At 56.7% G+C, this 20,702-nt stretch overlaps 1 protein-coding gene and 1 long non-coding RNA gene across 2 annotated transcripts in view; one reads left to right on the forward strand and one right to left on the reverse strand.

The window, feature by feature from the left end:
- Positions 1-1,116: 1,116 nt before the first annotated feature.
- The window catches only part of ASXL2 (ASXL transcriptional regulator 2), a 54,525-nt gene continuing 34,939 nt past the window's right edge, over positions 1,117-20,702 (reverse strand). The window contains exons 6-12 of the mRNA XM_056486438.1: positions 19,031-19,172; positions 16,180-16,320; positions 13,383-13,546; positions 11,752-11,848; positions 10,430-10,535; positions 8,621-9,272; positions 1,117-6,273 (exon numbers count right to left, since the gene is read on the reverse strand). Coding sequence (XP_056342413.1) covers positions 4,063-6,273; positions 8,621-9,272; positions 10,430-10,535; positions 11,752-11,848; positions 13,383-13,546; positions 16,180-16,320; positions 19,031-19,172 — 3,513 coding nt within the window. The 3' untranslated portion in view covers positions 1,117-4,062. The remainder of the gene's footprint in view (positions 6,274-8,620; positions 9,273-10,429; positions 10,536-11,751; positions 11,849-13,382; positions 13,547-16,179; positions 16,321-19,030; positions 19,173-20,702) is intronic.
- Positions 12,221-12,723, forward strand: LOC130250605 (uncharacterized). Its single transcript, XR_008840010.1, has 3 exons — positions 12,221-12,251; positions 12,426-12,527; positions 12,590-12,723. It is a non-coding gene; the product is annotated as an uncharacterized LOC130250605 (long non-coding RNA).

The following is a 20,702-nucleotide window of genomic DNA, read 5'->3' on the forward strand; positions in this document are numbered from 1 at the left end:
TGATTCTGTGATTGATTCTGTGACTGATTCTGTGGTTGATTCTGTGATTGATTCTGTGACTGTTCTGTGGTTGATTCTGTGGTTGATTCTGTGATTGATTCTGTGATTGATTCTGTGATTGATTCTGTGACTGATTCTGTGACTGATTCTGTGATTGATTCTGTGACTGATTCTGTGACTGATTCTGTGGTTGATTCTGTGATTGATTCTGTGACTGTTCTGTGGTTGATTCTGTGGTTGATTCTGTGGTTGATTCTGTGATTGATTCTGTGGTTGATTCTGTGACTGATTCTGTGATTGATTCTGTGACTGATTCTGTGACTGTTCTGTGGTTGATTCTGTGGTTGATTCTGTGACTGATTCTGTGATTGATTCTGTGGTTGATTCTGTGGTTGATTCTGTGACTGATTCTGTGACTGATTCTGTGACTGATTCTGTGGTTGATTCTGTGACTGATTCTGTGGTTGATTCTGTGACTGATTCTGTGACTGATTCTGTGGTTGATTCTGTGACTGATTCTGTGATTGATTCTGTGGTTGATTCTGTGACTGATTCTGTGACTGATTCTGTGGTTGATTCTGTGACTGATTCTGTGACTGATTCTGTGGTTGATTCTGTGGTTGATTCTGTGGTTGTGTGGTGGGATCCCCCTCCTGACAGAATTCCCTCCAGGGCTGAGAGCTGCAGAGATGGATCTCTGCAGGGAGACGTGCACCTGAGGCCCTGCAGAGTGGAGTGCCCTGCTCTGGAGCTCCCTTGGTTTGGTGTCTGAGTCCCAGCAGGGTGGTGTCAGTCACAGGCTGGATTCCATCAGCTGGGAGCTCTTCTCCATCCCAAATGATTCCATGGAGAACCCACCCATTATTCCCACTCCAGGGCTGGAGCACACCCAGTCTCTGGGTTTGGCCTGGCTGAGCAGGGCTGTGTGAGGAGGATCCATCCCAGCTCCTGGCTCATCCCAGCTGGTCACAAGGAAAACACAATTCATGGCTCTCAAACCTTCCCCAAACCCTCTGCTCTGGGCTTGTGCTGCCCTGCAGAGCTCCCACCCACTCTCCCCCCAGGCTCCTTTCCCTTGTTTTTGTGATTTTAAACATTATTACATCTCAGATCCAACCAGCTCAAATACTTTTTAATACATTGAAAATGTAAAATAAAGAATATACGAAGTACATACAGTATATATATATACACATATTTCAAATACTTAAAATTCTTATGTAAAATATGATTTTTTTCTATATTATTTGTGTAAAAATACATTTTCAAATGGTGTCACCTCGATTTTGCTGTACAGACCCTCAAGCCCAATCGAAGTCCCTTTTAAAAAGGCAAAAAGACAAAGGTTTAGGATTTTTGGAACTGTGTTTACAGGCCTGTTGTCCACACAGGAAAAGCCTCTGGGAAACAGGATTGGATTGCTTCTTTGTGAAAATTCCCATTTTTATTGCATTAATGGCAGGAACTGAAGCTTCTCAGCTGTGCTGCAGTAACCCCGAGGAACTGCCCCGGTACCCTGTCACACCTCAGAACCCTCCTTTGTCCTCTCTTCTCACACACTAAAATATATATTACTTCAAATATATTACTGTAAGCTCTCCCACTCGCTCTGCACGTCCAGCAAACGTTAGCATTAAAAACAAGCCGGCAGCCAGGACTCTGCCCACCCCTGCAATTAATTATCTGTGCTAATCAAAGTGATCCTGCCACATCTGCAGCCTCCCACATTCCTGCTGTGGGAAAGCACAGGCCCTGCTCTCCAGAGCCTCCCATGGCTCACACGGCAGAGGAGCCCTAAAACCTCTCCAAATCCACCCTCCCAGGAACAACCTGACCCAGGATCTGCTGCTCCAGCAGCTGTTTTGTGCAACCAAAAATAAAAATAAATCCACCTCCCCAACCAGTGCAACTGCTTGGAACCTCCTCTTTTCCTGTAAATTCCCAGAGGGAAAGTAAAACTCCACACCAAATTCCTTCCCTTGCTGCCCACCTGGCTCAAAACATGAACCTGCAGAGGGGTGCTGGCACCTCCTGTCTGTGGGGTTTGGGGATGGGAATTGGGCTCTAATTCCAGTTCTGTGTCCTGAAAAGAGAAACTGAAACCTCCTCCCTCACCAGGCTCCTTTCCCTGCACAAACACTCTGACATCAGGCTTTGGAAATCCTGGATTTTTGATGCTGCCATTCCCTGCAGTGCTGTTAAATTCATCCCTGGGGGACCAAAGTCTGATGGTCTAAATGTCACGACATCCCTTTATTACAAATCCCATGTGGAGGATGTGGGAAGGAGCCTCAGCAGTGGGACAGGCTGATCCCAGCCCAGAACTCCATGGGATCCCCCTCTGAAACCCCTCACCCCACACCCAGCTGCAGCACTAGTGAAACTTCAGGGCTTATCCCTATTCCAGGGATTATTACACCCAGCCCGTTATCCTGAGCCATCTCCTCACACCAGTGCCCTCTGCTCACCCTTGGAGATGCTCAAACCTCAGGTGGGCACTGAGAGAATCCATTTCTTAAAAAGAAACAGAAGAAAAGTAGCCCAAGCCAAGTGTTGGTCCATGAAAGGGAACTAAGGCACTGACAGTGAGAACTCCCGAGGCACCTGCACCGTCCTGCCCTGGCCAGTGCCAGCCCGGGGCCTCCAGGAATGGAAGTGGCAGCCCAGGACTGGGGCAAGGAGCTTCCCTCTGTCTACATGGGAGCAGTGGACAGCTCCTGCTCTCATCCAAACCAGCCCAGCTTTACAAAAATGCAGGATTTCCTCTTCCCCAAGAGCTGGCAGTGGGAAGCGGCAGGAACAGGCACAGGCTGGGGCTCCTGGGCTACCACACGCCCCCCACGGGTGTGAGATGCTCGTGGGGACAATTCTGTGCAATTCTTTAGATTTAAAAAATGGAGTTAATTTCTAACCCCTAAATCCTCCTCACCAGGGGGTGCTCGAGCAGTGGTGTGGAATCACAAGAGTGGGGGGTCACTGCTCTGCAGTAAATTTCAGATGGCAGAACCCAGAGCAGGTGATGCTGCAGCTCCTGAGGCAGGGAAGGAAATGCTCCTGCTACCATCAATCAAGTCTGCAACTCCCTCTTCCTTGTCATCACCACAAAAATCAGAGAGTCACGGAATATCCTGTGCTGGAAAGGATCCACAGGGATCCTCCAGTCCAACTCCTGACCCAACAATCCTCCCTGTGCCTGAGAGTGTTGCCCAAAGGCTCCTGGAGCTCTGGCAGTCCCTTGGGAAATCACCCAGGGAATTCTTTCTGCTGCTCACCACCGGTGCTGGGCTCCTGGGGAGAAGGGGAGGGGAGCAGTAGTACAAAGGAGAGGGGCAGGGAAGGCTGAGGACCCCGTGCACCACTCAGCTGTGGGAATATTGCTTCAGCTTAAAAAGGCCTTTGGATTAAAAGTGAATTCAGTGCTTTTCCATCAAAAACATACATAGCTCTGTTCCCTGAGCAGGATGCAGCACGGCCCCCGCCCGCCCCAGGAGGGGAACAGCCCTCGAGTGACTGGTGCTCCATCAGCTCCCAGAGCACGGGAACACTGTGCTTTGATTTCCTTCAGTGCAAGGGAAGGAATCAGGAACCGGCAGGGAGCACAGGTGGGCTGCCCCAGCACCCCTCCCTCGGCTGGGCCCAGCCTGAGCTGAGCTCAGCCCCATTTGGTATTTCAAACACAAAGAGCCACCCAGCCCGGCCCAGGCAGACACTGATTTGCCTTTCCCCACACGCAGGAAATAGAAAATCTTGGATAGAAACGGGAGATGTCTGACGAGCTGGATCCCCCCGGGGAGAGCAGAGCCCAGCAAACGTGCTCAGAGCAGGCTGGGGTCACTGGAACTGCAGCACAAGTCAAACACTATCTCCTAAAAGACTGCAAAAATATCTTTAAACAAAATAACGTGGCGCATTTACAGAACTCCTTAAGTGCAAACTCTTGTCACGACTGGCGCCTCGGGCGCGGTGCCGCCTCCCTGTACAAGGTGCTCTTTCCTCAAGGAAAGCATCGCAGCTCTGCACTCCTCGGTGTCCCCGCGCAGGGCAGCAGCTGCGGCTGCTCCGCTACCGCACCACCAGGCAGGACACGCACAGCTTGGAGGGCCCGATGCAGTCGTCGTGGCAGAAGGCGCCGCAGCCCTGGCACATGATCATGGCTTTCAACCTGCAGTAGCACTTGGCGGGCGGCTCCTCCGCCGCGCCGTCCTCGGCGAACGGCGGCACCGCCAGGCCCGGCCCGGAGCTGCCGGCCTGCCCGGCGGGGATGGCGGTGACGGTCACCGAGAAGGACATGACGTTGCCCATGGAGCCGCTCTCGCCCACCAGCGAGGCCTGGCCCACGCCGGGCGAGGTGGAGACGTTGATGGTGCCGCTGTAGCTGGGCCCCAGCAGCTTGGGGGGGCGCGGGGCGGGCAGCAGCGGGGGCTGCGCCGGCTCTGGGGAGGGGCTGGGGGGCTCCGCGCTGCCCTGGCCCTTGCCCCGCACGGCCTGGGCCATCTGCTCCTGCGCCGCCTGCAGCAGGTCCCGGGCCAGCTCCGGCGCCCTGTCCCTGCTCCCCGGGCAGCCGGGCTCTGCAGGCCCGGGCGATCCCCGCTCCCGCTCCCCCGGCCCCGCCCGCGGCTCCCGCTCGTCCCCGCAGCTCTCCTCATCCGTGTCCCCGTCGCTGCTGCCGCCCGTGTCCCCGCAGCGCCCCGGCTCCGCCCGGGCGCCCCCGGCGGGGCTGCTCAGCCCCAGGGAGCCCCTCCTCAGGCTCTCCGAGCCGCGCCCGTAGGTGGACACGTTGAGCAGGTAGTGGCCGGACATGGCGGGCCTGCATGTCCTCCTGCCCGTGAAGCCCAGCATGAACCTCTGGCTGCTGCAGCCGCTCTCCGCGGGGAAACCTGAGTGCGGGAGGCTCAGCTGCGAGGGCTGAGGGACGGGCAGCACGTTCTGCCTCTGCACCCTCTGGATGAGGGTCTGCAGGATCTGCTCCTGCGTGGATTTGCTCAGCGCCTCGTGGCACTGCTGCTGCTGCTGCTGCTGCTCAGCACCGGGCTCCCTCCCCGCGGGCAGCGCGGTCCTTGGCACGGGAGGCGCGGGCCTGCTGTGGCACAGGAGCCTCCCGAGCTGCTGCGGGGGCACGGTCCCGGCCCCGCTCCCGGCCGGCCCCTGCTCCTCGGGAGCGGCCCCGGGCACGGCTCGCAGCTCTGCCCTGCTGAGCGCCCGCGGCAGGATCTGCTCCAGGGGCACGCTCTTGCCTTGCAGCAGCTGCGTCACCAAAGGGTTGTTGGCAGGAATGCTGGAGCTCGCCCTGGCCGCGGCCCCGCCGGGAGCGGATTTAAGGCTGGCTGCGACCGAGGAGCTGCTGGAGGCTGCCACGGGCACAGCCCCAGCTCCGGCCGGGGCCGCGGGGGGCAGGGAGCAGCCCGGGGGGGAGGGAGATTGGCTTTTGGAAAGGTCACAGCCCGTCCCTGCTGCGGCCGTGCCCGTCCCTGGGGTCGCCGTGGGTGCTCCTGGTGTCACCGTGGGTGCTCCTGGTGTCACTGTGGGTGTTGCTGGTGTCACCGTGGGTGCTCCTGGTGTCACTGTGGGTGTTGCTGGAGTCACCACGGATGTTCCTGGTGTCACCGTGGCTGTTCCTGGTGGCACAGTGGATGTTCCTGAGGTCACCATGGCTGTTCCAGGGGTCCCTGTGGCTGTCCCTGGGGTCACCATGGCTGTCCCTGGGGTCACCGTGGCTGTCCCTGGTGTCACCGTGGATGCTCCTGGGGTCACTGTGGCTGTCCCTGGTGTCACCGTGGCTGTCCCTGGTGTCACCGTGGATGCTCCTGGGGTCACTGTGCCACAGCCAGCCCCGTTCCCAGCCGCAGGCTCCCCGCGGGCCGGGGCAGGAGGGGCTGTCCCCGCCCTGTCCCCGCTGGCGGCGGCCCCGGTGCCATTCCCTACGGCCGGGGCAGCCAGAGGGGCCGCAGGCTGTAGCTGTGCTCCAGCAGGACGGCGAGCAGCTCCCGGCTCCGCCCGCCTCTCCGCCTGGGGGGCGTGGGGCAGGAACCCTCCGGCACCTCCCCCGCCTCCAGGGGTGCCCGGGGGTCTCCCCCCGCCCCCGCCCGGGCCCGGGCCCGGCACGGCTCCCCCGGCGGCGGCGGCGGCGGCCGCTGCCCGCTGAGCCTTGGCCTGCTGCGCCCGGGCCTTGATGTCCGCCAGGGTCCTGGCCCCGGTCCTGGCGGCGGGGCCGAGGGACAGCGGGCAGCGCGGGCCCGCGGGAAAGGGCATCGGCGAGATCCGGGACACGGGGATCTGCAAGAGAGCAGAGAGGGCTCAGCCAGAACGGAGCGGGGGCTGTCAGTGTGTCAGTGTCTGTGTGTCAGTGTGTCAGTGTGTGTCAGTGTGTCAGTGTGTCAGTGTCTGTGTCAGTGTGTCTGTGTCAGTGTGTCAGTGTCAGTGTCTGTGTCAGTGTGTCAGTGTGTCTGTGTCAGTGTGTCAGTGTCAGTGTCTGTCAGTGTGTCAGTGTCAGTGTCTGTCAGTGTCTGTGTCTGTTAGTGTCAGTGTCTGTGTCAGTCTGTGTCAGTGTGTCTGTGTCAGTGTGTCAGTGTCAGTGTGTCAGTGTGTGTCAGTGTGTCAGTGTGTCAGTGTCAGTGTCTGTGTCAGTTGTGTCAGTGTGTCAGTGTCAGTGTGTCAGTGTGTCAGTGTCTGTGCCAGTGTCAGTGTGTCAGTGTGTCAGTGTGTCAGTGTGTGTCAGTGTGTCAGTGTGTCAGTGTGTCAGTGTGTCAGTGTCTGTCAGTGTGTCAGTGTGTCAGTGTCAGTGTTTCAGTGTGTCAGTGTGTCAGTGTGTCAGTGTGTCAGTGTCAGGGTTTCAGTGTGTCAGTGTCTGTGTCATTGTGTCAGTGTCAGTGTCAGTGTCAGTGTTTGTGTCAGTGTGTCAGTGTGTGTGTCAGTGTGTCAGTGTCTGTGTCAGTGTGTGTCAGTGTCAGTGTGTGTCAGCGTGTCTGTGTCAGTGTGTCAGTGTCTGTCAGTGTGTCTGTGTCAGTGTCAGTGTCACTGTTAGTGGGGGTCAGTCTGACACAACTGCCCGTGCTGGGGACAAACCCCTCTGGAGAAGCCCTCCTGCCCCTGCCTGGGGACAAGGGAGGTGTCCCAGCCTCAGGCACCCCCAGGCAGTGTTGGCTGGGACCATCCCGTGGTGAGAACCATCAGACACCATCACCCTCCCTGCCGGGCTCACCCAGCCCCTGGCCCTGTTTCACATTATTCACATGTAATTTCTGTCCCTTAAAGGTGTCACCATCCTGCTGGACCCAGCCTTGCTCACCCATCATTTGTCTCCTCAGTGCCTTTGTACAAAGCTGCAATAATCCCCTGAGCTGGAGGAGAAATGCCAATAACCTGCTCTTTCCTCCTACAGCATTTCCCCCAATGCTCCAGCTGACTCTCCCCATGTTTGCTCTTCCCAACACGTGCTGAGCCCTGCACTGAGCTTGGTGCTGCCCTGTTCCCCCTGCAGAGATCTCAGGGAGGTGATCTGAGCTTACATTTATTTCCTGTATCCATAAAATCCTCACTGGATCCCACTGAGTTCTGATCAACCACTTCATTTTTGGGGAAATGTCTGTCCCCATTTTCCCCTGCTTTGCAAGAGAAACTATTCACAGTCACCTTCAGCTCACCCTGCTGTTACATTAAATCCCACCTTTACTGCCCTGGCAGGCCAGCCCTCCTTCCTGCAGGGTACTCCAGACCTCCTTTATGGGCAGTTTCCCCAGTTCTGTCACTGACAATTTCACTGATGCTTTCCTACCTTTGTGCTGTTCTTAACATGTGAGAATGATGAGCTGCTTTTAAAGTGTTGAGTTTGCAGCCTTTTAGTACAAAAGGACATGAATAGGGGAGCAGGATTCCTGGGGAATACAGGAATTAAACTGCCTAAGGGCCCAGAGCAGCAGGTTCAGAGGCAGCTGCCTGGTCCTGACCTGGCTCTCAAACCCAAATCCTGAGATGTTTCTGTGCTGCTGCCTCCCCCTGCCCATTCCCTCTTTCCCAGCTGGGTTCTTGCAAAGGCTCAGCAGCCAAAGGGCCTCTGGTGCTGAGGTGCTCCCCAAAATGCTCCTGCTGCCAGAGGCTCTGGCTGGAATCCCAGTGTGCTGTGGCTGCAGGGGAGCCTGGAGCCTTCACCCCTCTGGCCCTGGCTGTCCCCTCTGGCAGCTCCTACTCTCCTCTCTGTCCCCACAGCCCTGCAGCCTGGCACAGCAGGAGTGTCCCTGCCCATGACAGGATGGGATGAGCTGGGTTTTGAGGTCCCTTCCAGCCCATCCCTTTGGGGTTCAGTGCCCTGAGGTCCCTTCCAGCCCATCCCTTTGGGATTCAGTGCCCTGGGGTCCCTTCCAGCCCCATCCTTTTGGGGTTCAGTGCCCTGGGGTCCCTTCCAGCCCCATCCCCTTGGGGCTCAGTGCCCCGGGGTGCCCTGGCCATGGCTCTGGGGTCCCTTCCAGCCCCATCCTTTTGGGGTTCAGTGCCCTGGGGTCCCTTCCAGCCCCATCCCCTTGGGGCTCAGTGCCCTGGCTGTGGCTCTGAGGTCTCTTCCAGCCCCTCCCTTGGGGCTCAGTGCCCCGGGGTGCCCTGGCTGTGCCTCTGTCCCTGCTGGGCTCACCTTGAGCGGGGGCACCCGCGGCACCGCCGGCCCCGTGCCAGGAAAGGGCTGCTTCCGAAAGGCCTGGGGCTGCTGCTGCTGCTGCTGCTGCTGCTGCTGCTGCTGCTGCTGCTGGCAGGGCTCTGACACACGGGGCTTCTTCTCAGGGGTGCCTGGAGCCTCCTCCCTGCTCTCCACCTTCCTCTTGGGGGCCTCCACTCCGACCTCCATGGGCTGGGCTTTCCTCTCCGCCGTGCCCGGGGTGGCCGCGGGGCTGGGTGCCTTGGCCGCTCCTTCAGCTGCCTGGGGGCTCTTTGGTTTGCTGGGGGCACCCAGGCTCTCCTTGGCTGGCCCAGCCTTGCTCTGCTCCTCTGGCTGCTGCCTGCTGCCACCCAGGGCTTTTTGGGGCAGGGTCTCTCCGGGGGGTCTCGCCGTGCGCCGCTCCGGGGACGCCTCGCTGCCCCTGGCCGGCCTGGGCTGGGGCTCCTCGCTGCCCCTGGCTGCCCTGGGCTGCTCTCCGGCCTCCTGGGCTGCTCCCCTGCTGGCCGCTGGCCCCGGGCCGGGCTGTGCCGTGCCCTGCCCCCGGGGCGGGGCCGGGGGGCTGCGGGGCCGGGCGGGCTCTGCCTCGGGCTGGGCTGTCAGCAGCCGCGACTCCTCGGGGCTCAGCCCAGAGCTGCAAGGGAAACACAGCTTTGGTTTGGAAAACAGCCCATCCTTAGGGAAATGGAGGCAAGGTTCTCTAAATAAACTCCCTAAATAAATGTCTCACATCCCCAGTTCTATGCCACCATCACTTCCCTACTGACAGTCCTTCCACAGGGGGCAGAGATCAGCATCACGGATTAAAACCAGCTAAATGCAACACATGGACACTGGGGAGCTCCAGTTTCCCAGGCTGCAAATCCAAAGTTTGGCCAACAGTGAACACGAGACCCCCAGCCCCCTCTGCAGCCCCAGCTCCCACGGTGACAGTGGCAGGGACACTGAGAAGGGTCCCACCAGCTCTCCAACAGGACAGGGAATCCAATTCCAGAGTGATGTCTGGGAAAAGTTATTCCTTTTGGATTAACTTCATCCATCTCTCTCAACCTTTGGTCAAACTGGGTTTTTTCCCCAGACATAACCCTGGTGAATCCATGGATTGGCTCCCACCAGACAAGTTCTCAGGAGCTGGAGGAGCTCAGTCCTGCCCTTCTCATGTCCCCTCCACCCTGTCCCCCTAATGCTCAAGGCTGGGGCTGTTGTCACCTTCCCACGAGCTCAGAGCTGGGGCAGGGGGCTGGTAAAGCTCTTGATGAGCTGCACTCCAGCCTGGTGTATCCCTGTGTTGTTCCTACAGCCCCTGGCTCACCCACAGCATCCCATGGCACGCCAGGAATAACCTGGGTGCTCTGCAGGGTTAAAGCACCCTGCATGGATGGCAGGCACAGTGGCTGGCAGGGTGAGGACAAACAAAATCCTGCCACAGAGCAGGATCAGAAATTCCTGATCAGTTACTTCCATGTGTGTGCTCAGAAACCCCAAATCCTCCCTGAACCCGACAGGATGGGAAAATCCTGAAGTGACAGGAGGCACAGAACAAAAACCTTGCAGATTTGGGGTGGGAGATGTGGGAATGCAGGTGCAGAGCCTGGGGAGGGCTCCAAGCACGGAGGGGAGGAGAGGCAGGACAGCTGCCCTGGGTAAGGGAGGCAAACACCTCACACCTGGGTCCTGCTGGCATTTCCCACTTTCCTGGAAGCAGCTGAAGCCAGAAACCCTCCTGGGGCTCAGGGCTGATGGAAGCCAGTGTTGATGGCTGGGGGGCCCAGACCAGAGCTGGGCTCTCACCTCTGCCCATAGTAGCTCTCAAAGAAGTGCTCCTTCCACAGCTCCACCTTCTTCTCCTTCTCCAGCTCCTGCCGGATCCGCAGCTGCATCTCTGGGGTGAACTCTCCTGTGGGGTGCCAAAGGGATTTCTGAGACAGGACAGGGGGGATGATGGGGCACAGGAGCCCCAGTGCTGCACCTGCCTCAGCCCCACCCTGAGCCCCAGGGGCTGCCCCAGGGGATGGGGCACTCCAGGGAAGGGGCTGGAGCCCCAGGAGAGGCTGAGGGAGCTGGGAAAGGGGCTCAGCCTGGAGAAAAGGAGCCTCAGGGGGACCTTGTGGCTCTGCACAACTCCCTGCCAGGAGGGGACAGCCAGGGGGGGGTCGGGCTGTGCTGCCAGGGAACAGGGACAGGAGAGGGAATGGCCTGGTCAGACTTGTAAGGGCCTCAGGACCCTGACAGGGAAGAATTTTTCCCCAGTATCCCCCCCAAACATCCAAAGGGATGGCTCAAGGACTGAGTACCCCGTGCTCTGCTACTGAACTTCCCTCTCTGCCCCTCAGCAGTGTCTGTGTTTAGGTGCCACAACCCCAGGATGCCCCAGCTCTAATGCCAGTTCACATGCTAAACTCATTTTCCCTTCTTTTCTCATCTCTTGAGAGATTTGCTTTGTCAGTTCAGAACAGAACTCCCAGTCCTGGGCTTGCCTTGGCTCCCACCCTGCCCAGCCTGCAGTGAGTGCCTGCAGAGCTCCAGAATTCCCTCTGTGCCTTCCAGGAATTCCCTCTGTGCCTTCCAGGGATTCCCTCTGTGCTTTCCAGGGATTCCCTCTGTGCCTTCCAGGAATTCCCTCTGTGCCTTCCAGGGATTCCCTCTGTGCCTTCCAGGGATTCCCTCTGTGCCTTCCAGGGATTCCCTCTGTGCCTTCCAGGAATTCCCTCTGTGCCTTCCAGGGATTCCCTCTGTGCTTTCCAGGGATTCCCTCTGTGCCTTCCAGGAATTCCCTCTGTGCTTTCCAGGGATTCCCTCTGTGCTTTCCAGGGATTCCCTCTGTGCCTTCCAGGGATTCCCTCTGTGCCTTCCAGGAATTCCCTCTGTGCCTTCCAGGGATTCCCTCTGTGCTTTCCAGGGATTCCCTCTGTGCCTTCCAGGGATTCCCTCTGTGCCTTCCAGGGATTCCCTCTGTGCTTTCCAGGGATTCCCTCTGTGCCTTCCAGGAATTCCCTCTGTGCCTCCCAGGGATTCCCTCTGTGCCTTCCAGGGATTCCCTCTGTGCCTTCCAGGAACATCCTGTGTTTCCCCCAGCCCCTCCCCAGCAGTGAGGACACCAGGGGATGTTTTACCTTCTGACAGCCTCTCCTTCCAGCCCTGTGCAGCTGATGTGAAGAACTCATTGTTGAGAGCAGAGCTGCTGAGCTTCATCAGCCCGTCAGCCCCAACCTGGGGGAGAGAGAGAGAGAGAGGCAGCTGCTGGCCACACTCTGCTGGCCACAGCCCTGGGCATACCTGTGCCATATCTGCCTGTCCAAGAGGAGTGCCCAGGTGTGCCAGAGCCCAGGTGTGTCAGTGCTGTACTTGTCCCAAGTGTGTCAGTGCCCAGGTGTGTCAGTGCCCAGGTGTGTCAGTGCCCAGGTGTGTCAGTGCTGTACCTGTCCCAGGTGTGTCAGTGCCCAGGTGTGTCAGTGCCAGGTGTGTCAGTGCTGTACCTGTCCCAGGTGTGTCAGTGCCCAGGTGTGTCAGTGCTGTACCTGTCCCAGGTGTGTCAGTGCCCAGGTGTGTCAGTGCCCAGGTGAGTGCCCAGGTGTGTCAGTGCCCAGGTGTGTCAGTGCTGTACCTGTCCCAGGTGTGTCAGTGCCAGGTGTGTCAGTGCCCAGGTGTGTCAGTGCTGTGCCTGTCCCAGGTGTGTCAGTGCCCAGGTGTGTCAGTGCCCAGGTGTGTCAGTGCTGTGCCTGTCCCAGGTGTGTCAGTGCCAGGTGTGTCAGTGCCCAGGTGAGTGCCCAGGTGTGTCAGAGCCCAGGTGTACCTTACCTGCCTGTCCACGTCGGGCAGCAGCAGCAGCAGGCGCTGCTGGCACTCGGGGGGCAGCAGGCTGAAGGTGTGTTTGTTGATCAGAGCTCAGGTGTGTCAGTGCCAGGTGTGTCAGTGCCAGGTGTGTCAGAGCTCAGGTGTGTCAGAGCCCAGGTGTGTCAGTGCCCAGGTGTGTCAGTGCTGTACCTGTCCCAGGTGTGTCAGTGCCCAGGTGTGTCAGTGCCCAGGTGTGTCAGTGCTGTACCTGTCCCAGGTGTGTCAGTGCCCAGGTGTGTCAGTGCCAGGTGTGTCAGTGCCCAGGTGTGTCAGTACCTTACCTGCCTGTCCACGTCGGGCAGCAGCAGCAGCAGGCGCTGCTGGCACTCGGGGGGCAGCAGGCTGAAGGTGTGTTTGTTGATCAGAGCTCAGGTGTGTCAGTGCCCAGGTGTGTCAGTGCTGTACCTGTCCCAGGTGTGTCAGTGCCCAGGTGAGTGCCCAGGTGTGTCAGAGCCCAGGTGTACCTTACCTGCCTGTCCACGTCGGGCAGCAGCAGCAGCAGGCGCTGCTGGCACTCGGGGGGCAGCAGGCTGAAGGTGTGTTTGTTGATCAGAGCTCAGGTGTGTCAGTGCCCAGATGTGTCAGTGCTGTACCTGTCCCAGGTGTGTCAGTGCCAGGTGTGTCAGTGCCCAGGTGTGTCAGAGCTCAGGTGTGTCAGTGCCAGGTGTGTCAGTGCCCAGGTGTGTCAGTGCCAGGTGTGTCAGTGCTGTACCTGTCCCAGGTGTGTCAGTGCTGTACCTGTCCCAGGTGTGTCAGTGCCTTACCTGCCTGTCCACGTCGGGCAGCAGCAGCAGCAGGCGCTGCTGGCACTCGGGGGGCAGCAGGCTGAAGGTGTGCTTGTTGATCAGTGCCCAGGTGTGTCAGTGCCCAGGTGAGTGCCCAGGTGTGTCAGAGCCCAGGTGTACCTTACCTGCCTGTCCACGTCGGGCAGCAGCAGCAGCAGGCGCTGCTGGCACTCGGGGGGCAGCAGGCTGAAGGTGTGCTTGTTGATCAGGGCCCTCAGGTTGGTGTTCACCAGGATGGAGTCGGGCGTCTCCACGTCGATGTCGGCGCAGCGCGCTCTCTTCAGCTGCCCTGCCAGCAGAGCTCACCTTGCACTGCCACTGCCTGCACACCCAGGGAGCCCTCCCCCCCAGCCCCTCCCCGAGGCTGCAGGCTTTAATTGCACCCCTTCATTAGGGGCTCATCCTCATTTTCTTCTGCCTTCACTCAGAGCCAGGATTAAAAACACAAAGGAGATGAATTTCTCATTGGGGCTTGGTTGTTTATTAAATCTTACCTGAAACACAGAGAGTTCTGCAGCACTTCTAAAAGTGAGCAAATTTGAGCTGAATCCAGCTGGTTACAAAGTCTTATAAAGCTAAACAGTCCAATAGAGAATTAACACCTATATTATTTATACTTTTGACCCAATAACCAAACTCCTGTGACCTGCAGTGCCAAAAATTTAATCAAAAATTACTACCTGAAATCATGGAGAATGAAGAAGAAAGAACAAGAAAAGGAAGATAAGACAACACCCAAAATCCTGCATCTTGTCTCATAGCTATTACTATATTCTAAAACCTCAAATTCCAAACCCTTCACCACGTGAAATCACACATTTCTATTCTAACCACACACCAGTGATTTTAACTCCATCACTCAGATTTGGAAGGTTCTCCAAGGCCCCAGGTCACCAGCAGTGTTCTCCAGGGGGTCAGTGTCAGAAAGCACAGAAAGCTCGAAAATCCCAAGTTTCCAAAACTGAGTAATAGAACTGGAATCACTGGTTTGTGATTTGAATAGAAGTGTGTAATATCTCATGGTGAAGGGTTTGAAATTTGGGGTTTTGGAATACAGTAGTAGGTAGAAGACAAGAAGGAGGTTTTGGGGCAGAGGTTTTGTCCTTCTTCACCTTCTTCTTCATGGGTCTGGGTGACACTTTTTTAATTGGATGGAAAATGCCACACTATGGGTCACAGGTGTTTGGTTATTGGGTCAAAAGTAAAAATAATTTAGGTGTTGGTTGTTAACTGGAGAATTGGGCTTTAAAAGACCTTGTAAGGAGAGAGCTCCATCTCCATTCCTGCATTTTTAACTTGTTAGCTGCAAGTGCTGCAGAGCTCACTGTAACATGGATAAGAATTAATAAACACCTGAGTCTGAACATGGAATTCTGTCTCTTGTGCACTCAATCCTGACTCTGGCAGAGAAGAAAAAGCAGATTTAAATGTGATAATACCTGGTCACCCCTCAGCTGCCCCCTCTGGGGTCCCTGACCAGGGATGTCACAGTGCTACCATGGGGAGCTGGCCCATGGCTTGTGTTACCTCTGCCACCAACAGAGCCTGGGAGACCCAGGAATGGGATATCCCATCCCTGTATCCCATCCCTGTATCCCATCCCTGCATCCCTGTATCCCATCCCTGAATCCCTGTATCCCATCCCTGTATCCCTGTATCCCATCCCTGTATCCCATCCCTGTATCCCATCCCTGTATCCCTGTATCCCATCCCTGTATCCCTGTATCCCATCCCTGCATCCCAGGATCCCATCCCTGTATCCCATCCCTGTATCCCTGTACCCCTGTACCCCTGTATCCCTGTATCCCATCCCTGTATCCCTGTATCCCTGTACCCCTGTATCCCTGTATCCCTGTACCCCTGTATCCCTGTATCCCTGTACCCCTGTATCCCTGTACCCCTGTATCCCTGTACCCCTGTATCCCTGTATCCCTGTATCCCTGTACCCCTGTATCCCTGTATCCCTGTACCCCTGTATCCCTGTACCCCTGTATCCCTGTATCCCTGTATCCCTGTATCCCTGTATCCCTGTATCCCTGTATCCCTGTATCCCTGTACCCCTGTATCCCTGTACCCCTGTACCCCTGTACCCCTGTATCCCTGTATCCCTGTACCCCTGTACCCCTGTATCCCTGTACCCCTGTATCCCTGTATCCCTGTATCCCATCCCTCTCCTGGGATCCTGCCCAGGAGGGTTCTCTCCCTGCAGCTCCTTCTGGCCACAGCCATTTTCTGCTTTAACTCTCCAGTTCAGGGCAGTTTGCTCCAGGGGGTTTATTTTGGGCTGTCCTGCTCTGTGGAACTGTCTGTTTTCCACAGTGACACTGGGATGGAGAGCTCAGGATGAGGGACCAGCTGCAGCTGGGCCAGGGGATTTGGGATGGATTTCAGGGAAAGGCTCTTCCCCCACCCTGGGCACTGCCCAGGGGATGGGCACAGCCCCAGAGCTCCAGGGGAGTTTGGATAACCCTGCCAGGGATTGGGATTGTTGGGGTGTCCTGGGCAGCACCAGGGGCTGATTCCATGATCCTCGTGGGTTTCTTCCCCCTCAGGACATCCCATGACTTTGTAAGAATATCCTTAAATTCACCATGGTCACTCCCAGCCCTGGAGAATGTAAAAGGAACCAGGAAGGACAGGGGGGCTGAGAAAGCTCCAGTAAAGGGCTGGGAGCCAAATCCAGCAGGTCTGAGGGGTGGAGATCCAGGGAAGAATTTCTTTTCCTTTGTCATTAGAGTGTGTAAATACATTAAAACCTATAAATGATGCAGGTGCTCTAGTGCTCTCCAGCTGGGAGCTCCCAGGAGAGAGGTCTGAAGATGGCATTGTGCATGATTTCTCCCAACCCCCAGCACCTGCAGGGTCCCTGGGCAGTGGGGTGGAGCAGCCAAGGGGCAGGAGAAGCAGGGAATCATCTCTTACGTGCATGGAGCCTGTCAGACCTCGGGAAGGGCTTCTTGGGCAGCCCTGGCAGGGAGTTCTCCAGCTTCACCGAGGGGCAGGAGCTGGATGTGGAGTTTGGGGGGCTGCTGGAATGTCCATCTGCCTGCTTCCCTTCCCAGCCTGCAGGAGAGGGGCACGCTGGAGAGGGGAGGCACACAGGGACCCTGCACCAGGATGGTGCTGCACGGAGCTCCCAGAGCACCCCTGCAGCCCAGCACAGACATTCCTGTGCTCCTGGGTGCCTCCTGCCCAGCAGCTGCCTGTGGGAGACTCCTTGGAGCCACCAGAACATCCCAAAGCAAAGGCAAGGGCAGGCACATCCATCTCCCACTTAATCCCAGTTTATTTCCCACCCAATCCCAGCCAGGCATGGTCCCATTGACACTCCCAGGGCAGAGCTCACTGCCAGGGAAATCTCTCCATCCCTCTCATGTCCCTGCTGAACTTCACCCTCTGCTGCAGCTTTGTCCTTGCCCACCCTGGGGAATTCCTCCTCCTGCTCAGTTTCCCACCCTGGTTCCTCTCCCTTCCCTTCCTCACACAAGCTGTTCCAGCTCTGAATAAATCCCTGAAATTGTGGAATCAGTGCCTAGAACGTTGTTCCCTCCCCGCTGTCCATGTAATTTCTGCTCTCTCCCCCACCTCCTGCTGTCCCTGCTGGGAAAAAGGGAATCCATGGAGAAAAACCCCCAGGAGGAACCTTCCAGGCCTTGACAGGGAAGGATTTCCAGCCTGAGGGGGCTCCTGAACACACCAAGCCCACCTGGAAGCAGCTGAGGAGGAGCTCAGAGAAAAGGCTGGAAGCAGGAAAGGATCCTGGGCTGAGCTAAAGGCAGAGCAGGAAGGGCAAGGTTTGGCAGGCCATGAACCCCAAACCCTGCCCAGCACAGGCTGAGGCTCAGGGCAGCTCCCAGCTGCTCCAAACTCCTGGAAATCCTGCCCTGCCCAGTGAATTTCAGTGCAACACCCCCACCACTGCTGCCAGCACATGCAGAGCCAGATGTGGGCAATGCTGACACTGGGAATGCTGGTCCAGAACCTTCTCTGGCTGCTCCCACCCCAGGATGGGATGGGGACACTGGGAATTCCCCTGGCACAAACTGGCAGTGTGCCACATCCCTGCAGGCTGCAGTGTGAGCCCTGCCAGGGGTGCTCTGGGACATGAGCCTGTCCCAAGGCTGCCAGGGAATTCCAGCAGGTGCCAGGGAACTGGGGAGGTGCCAGGGAATTCCAGCAGGTGCCAGGGAATTCCAGCAGGTGCCAGGGAACTGGGGAGGTGCCAGGAAATTCCAGCAGGTGCCAGGGAATTCCAGCAGGTGCCAGGGAACTGGGGAGGTGCCAGGGAATTCCAGCAGGTGCCAGGGAATTCCAGCAGGTGCCAGGGAACTGGGCAGCAGGGACTGCCCATCCCAGCTCCTGTGCTTTGCAGGGAATAACCCAGAGGCAGATGCAGAATTCCTCCTCTCCACAGGCAGCTGTCCCTGGCTGAAGGAACAGCTTGAAAGGTTTTGGGGCTGGGATGGGGTCAGTAACTCATATTGATGAATTGCCCACAGCACCAGGCTTGGCTGGAGAGCTCGATGGCTGAGAAATCTCTGGGATTTGGGAGTGGAGATGCAGTTTTGGTGGGATGTGGATCAGGCTGGGAGCAGCTGGGACAGTGGGGTGGCACTGCAGGGGCTCTGAGATCCCACCCAGGCATTTGGGACTTGATGAGTCTGTGGCTCAGAACCTGGACCTTACCAAGGCACTCAGTTACTCTGGAAAGAAATCAGGGAAAACTGGCTGGAAGTAACTACCAAGAATTTGGGATGCCATGGAAAATGTGGTGCTGGCAGGGGAGCTCCTGCCCTGCTGGACCAGCCAGAGCAGAGCAGGGACCTCACTGATTTCTGACCCCAAAAATTCTGGAAACCCCCCAGGGATCTTCCAGATGAGGACATGGAACCCACCCTGCAGGATGAGGAGCCACTTTGGAAAACATAAATACCAGGAGAAACCCCCAAAGATAGACACCAGGAGAAATCTCCAACCATAAATACCAGGAGAGACACCCAAATATAAACACCAAGAGAAATCCCCAAACATAAATAGCAGAAGAAACTCCTAAATATTAATGTCAAGAGAAATCCCCAAAAAGAAATAGCAAGAGAAACTCCTAAATATAAACACCAAGAGAGATCCCCAAGCAGAAATAGCAGGAAAACCCCAAACAGAAATAACCAAGAGAAAATCCAAATCAGAAATAGCAGGAGAACCCCAAACAGGAATAGCAGGAGAAAACCCCAAACAGAAATAGCAGGAGAAAGTCCCAAACAGAAAGAGCAGGAAAACCCCAAACAGAAAGAGCAGGAGAAAACCCCAAACAGAAATAGAGCAGGAGAAAATCCCAAACAGAAATAGCAGGAGAACCCCAAACAGAAATAGCAGGAGAAAATCCCAAACAGAAAGAGCAGGAGAACCCCAAACAGGAATAGCAGGAGAAAACCCCAATCAGAAATAGCAGGAGAAAATCCCAAACAGAAAGAGCAGAAGAACCCCAAACAGGAATAGCAGGAGAAAACCCCAAACAGGAATAGCAGGAGAACCCCAAACAGGAATAGCAGAAGGCCCTGCATGGGGTGCAGGTGCTGGAGAGTCACAGAGCTCTGGGAGCAGCTTTAGGCAGCTGCACAGTGAGATCAGGCAGGATCCTCCCCAGGTGTGTCCTTACCTGCTGCAGCCCCCCAGAGGCTGCTGATTTCAGAGGAGCTGCAGGAAGGGGCAGTTCCCACCCCATTTTCCCATTTTCCCATTTTCCCATGAGCCCAGGGTCTCTCCCTGCCCATACCTGGCTTGCTGGCTGTGCTGGCCTTGGCCTTGAGCAGCACGTGCTGGCTGGAGGGCAGAGCCATCCCTGGGGCCATCCCTGGGGCCATCCCTGCCCGGCACTGCTGCTGCTGCTGCTGCTTCTGCTGCTGCTGCTTCAGGGCCTGCAGGGACAGGGGCACTGCATCAGCCACCCAGCCTGGGACACAGCCTGGGGCACAGCCTGGCACTGGGAACCCCAAATCCAGCCCCACACCTGCTCAGTGGGATTAAACAGCCATTAAACAGCCATTAAACAGTCATTAAACTGTTCACCCCTGCAGCCACAGGACACTGTCACTGCCACTGGCCATCCCTCTTGTGCTGCTCATGGACAAAAGGAGAAGCACAGGGAAAGGATTACACAGAGAATTCCAAAGTAAAGCAGCACCCTGGAGCTCATCCCATCCCCATCTTCCCCACTGCCCCTTAGGGAAGGGCTTTAATTAGAAAACTAACAAAGACTCAAATGCTGAAGAGAACAAAACAGAAAACTTTGGTTCTGGGAAGATTTGAAGCAACAGCAGGACTGGGCCCCAAAGGAACCTGGGGCTCTGACAGGAGGAGTTTGGTTGAACTGCAAACCAAAGTTCGTGTTTGCAAAAACCAAAATCCAAACCCAGCTGACATCAGCAGCAGAAAAATGCCAACAGATCAAGGATTCCATGGGAAGGGCTGGACTCCACCTGCTCTCAGGGTTTTTCCAGCCCAGCCCATCTGGGAGTTGAGGAATCTCCAGCAGGATGAGCCAGTTCCAATCCTGACCCTACAATTCCCACCTCCAAGTGAGGATTTTTCCAGGGGATTTGAAGGAATCAGCCTGGTGCCCCCCCCCAGGTTCTGCTCAGCTGCACTGACCAGGCTGAGCTCTGCTGTGGGGATGAACCAAATCCTGGTTTCTGGAATTGCCCCATCCATATTCCCAGCCCTGGGGTTAAAGGTTCTTCCTTAGAAATCCACTGCCCTTCCCTCTGGGAATGTTGGAATTCCTGGAGAGGGGAGGGCTGAGCCCAGCCAGCCCCAGCAATAATGTAGGGCACAGACAGGATTAAGGACATGGGAGTTCCCTTAATTCCCCTTTCACTCACACTGTGGTGTTTTCCAGCCCTCATTCCCACCACCCCAATTCCCTCTTTCAGCTCATTTTTGTAAGTTCCTGATGCTCCCCTGCCATGGCAGGGACACCTCCCACTGTCCCAGGCTGCTCCAAACCCCAGTGTCCAACATTCCACTTCCAGGCATGCTTCCAGGGATGCAGGAATTCAGTGCCAGGGATGCAGGAATTCACTGCCAGGGATGCAGGAATTCACTGCCAGGGATGCAGGAATTCAGTGCCAGGGATGCAGGAATTCACTGCCAGGGATGCAGAAATTCACTGCCAGGGATCCCCCCGTGAAGGGAGGAGCCTGGGGATGCTGAGGGAATGTTTGCCAGCCAGGATTAACCAGGGCTGGGGAATACAGAGACTCTAATTAACATCCTGCCCAATTAGAGGGAAGCAATTTTCTGGGGATTCAGATGGAAGTGGAAGCTGGGCTGGAAGCCCAGAGGAAAAGCTGGGTGCAGTGAAACCCCCTGGTGGGAATCAGCCCCAGGGGAAAGAGAATTCCCAAAGCTGGCATCTCCTCTGGCAGAAGCTCAGCTCCTGCTCATCC

This window comes from Oenanthe melanoleuca, chromosome 3 (assembly GCF_029582105.1).
Source record: "Oenanthe melanoleuca isolate GR-GAL-2019-014 chromosome 3, OMel1.0, whole genome shotgun sequence".
NCBI lineage: Eukaryota > Metazoa > Chordata > Aves > Passeriformes > Muscicapidae > Oenanthe > Oenanthe melanoleuca.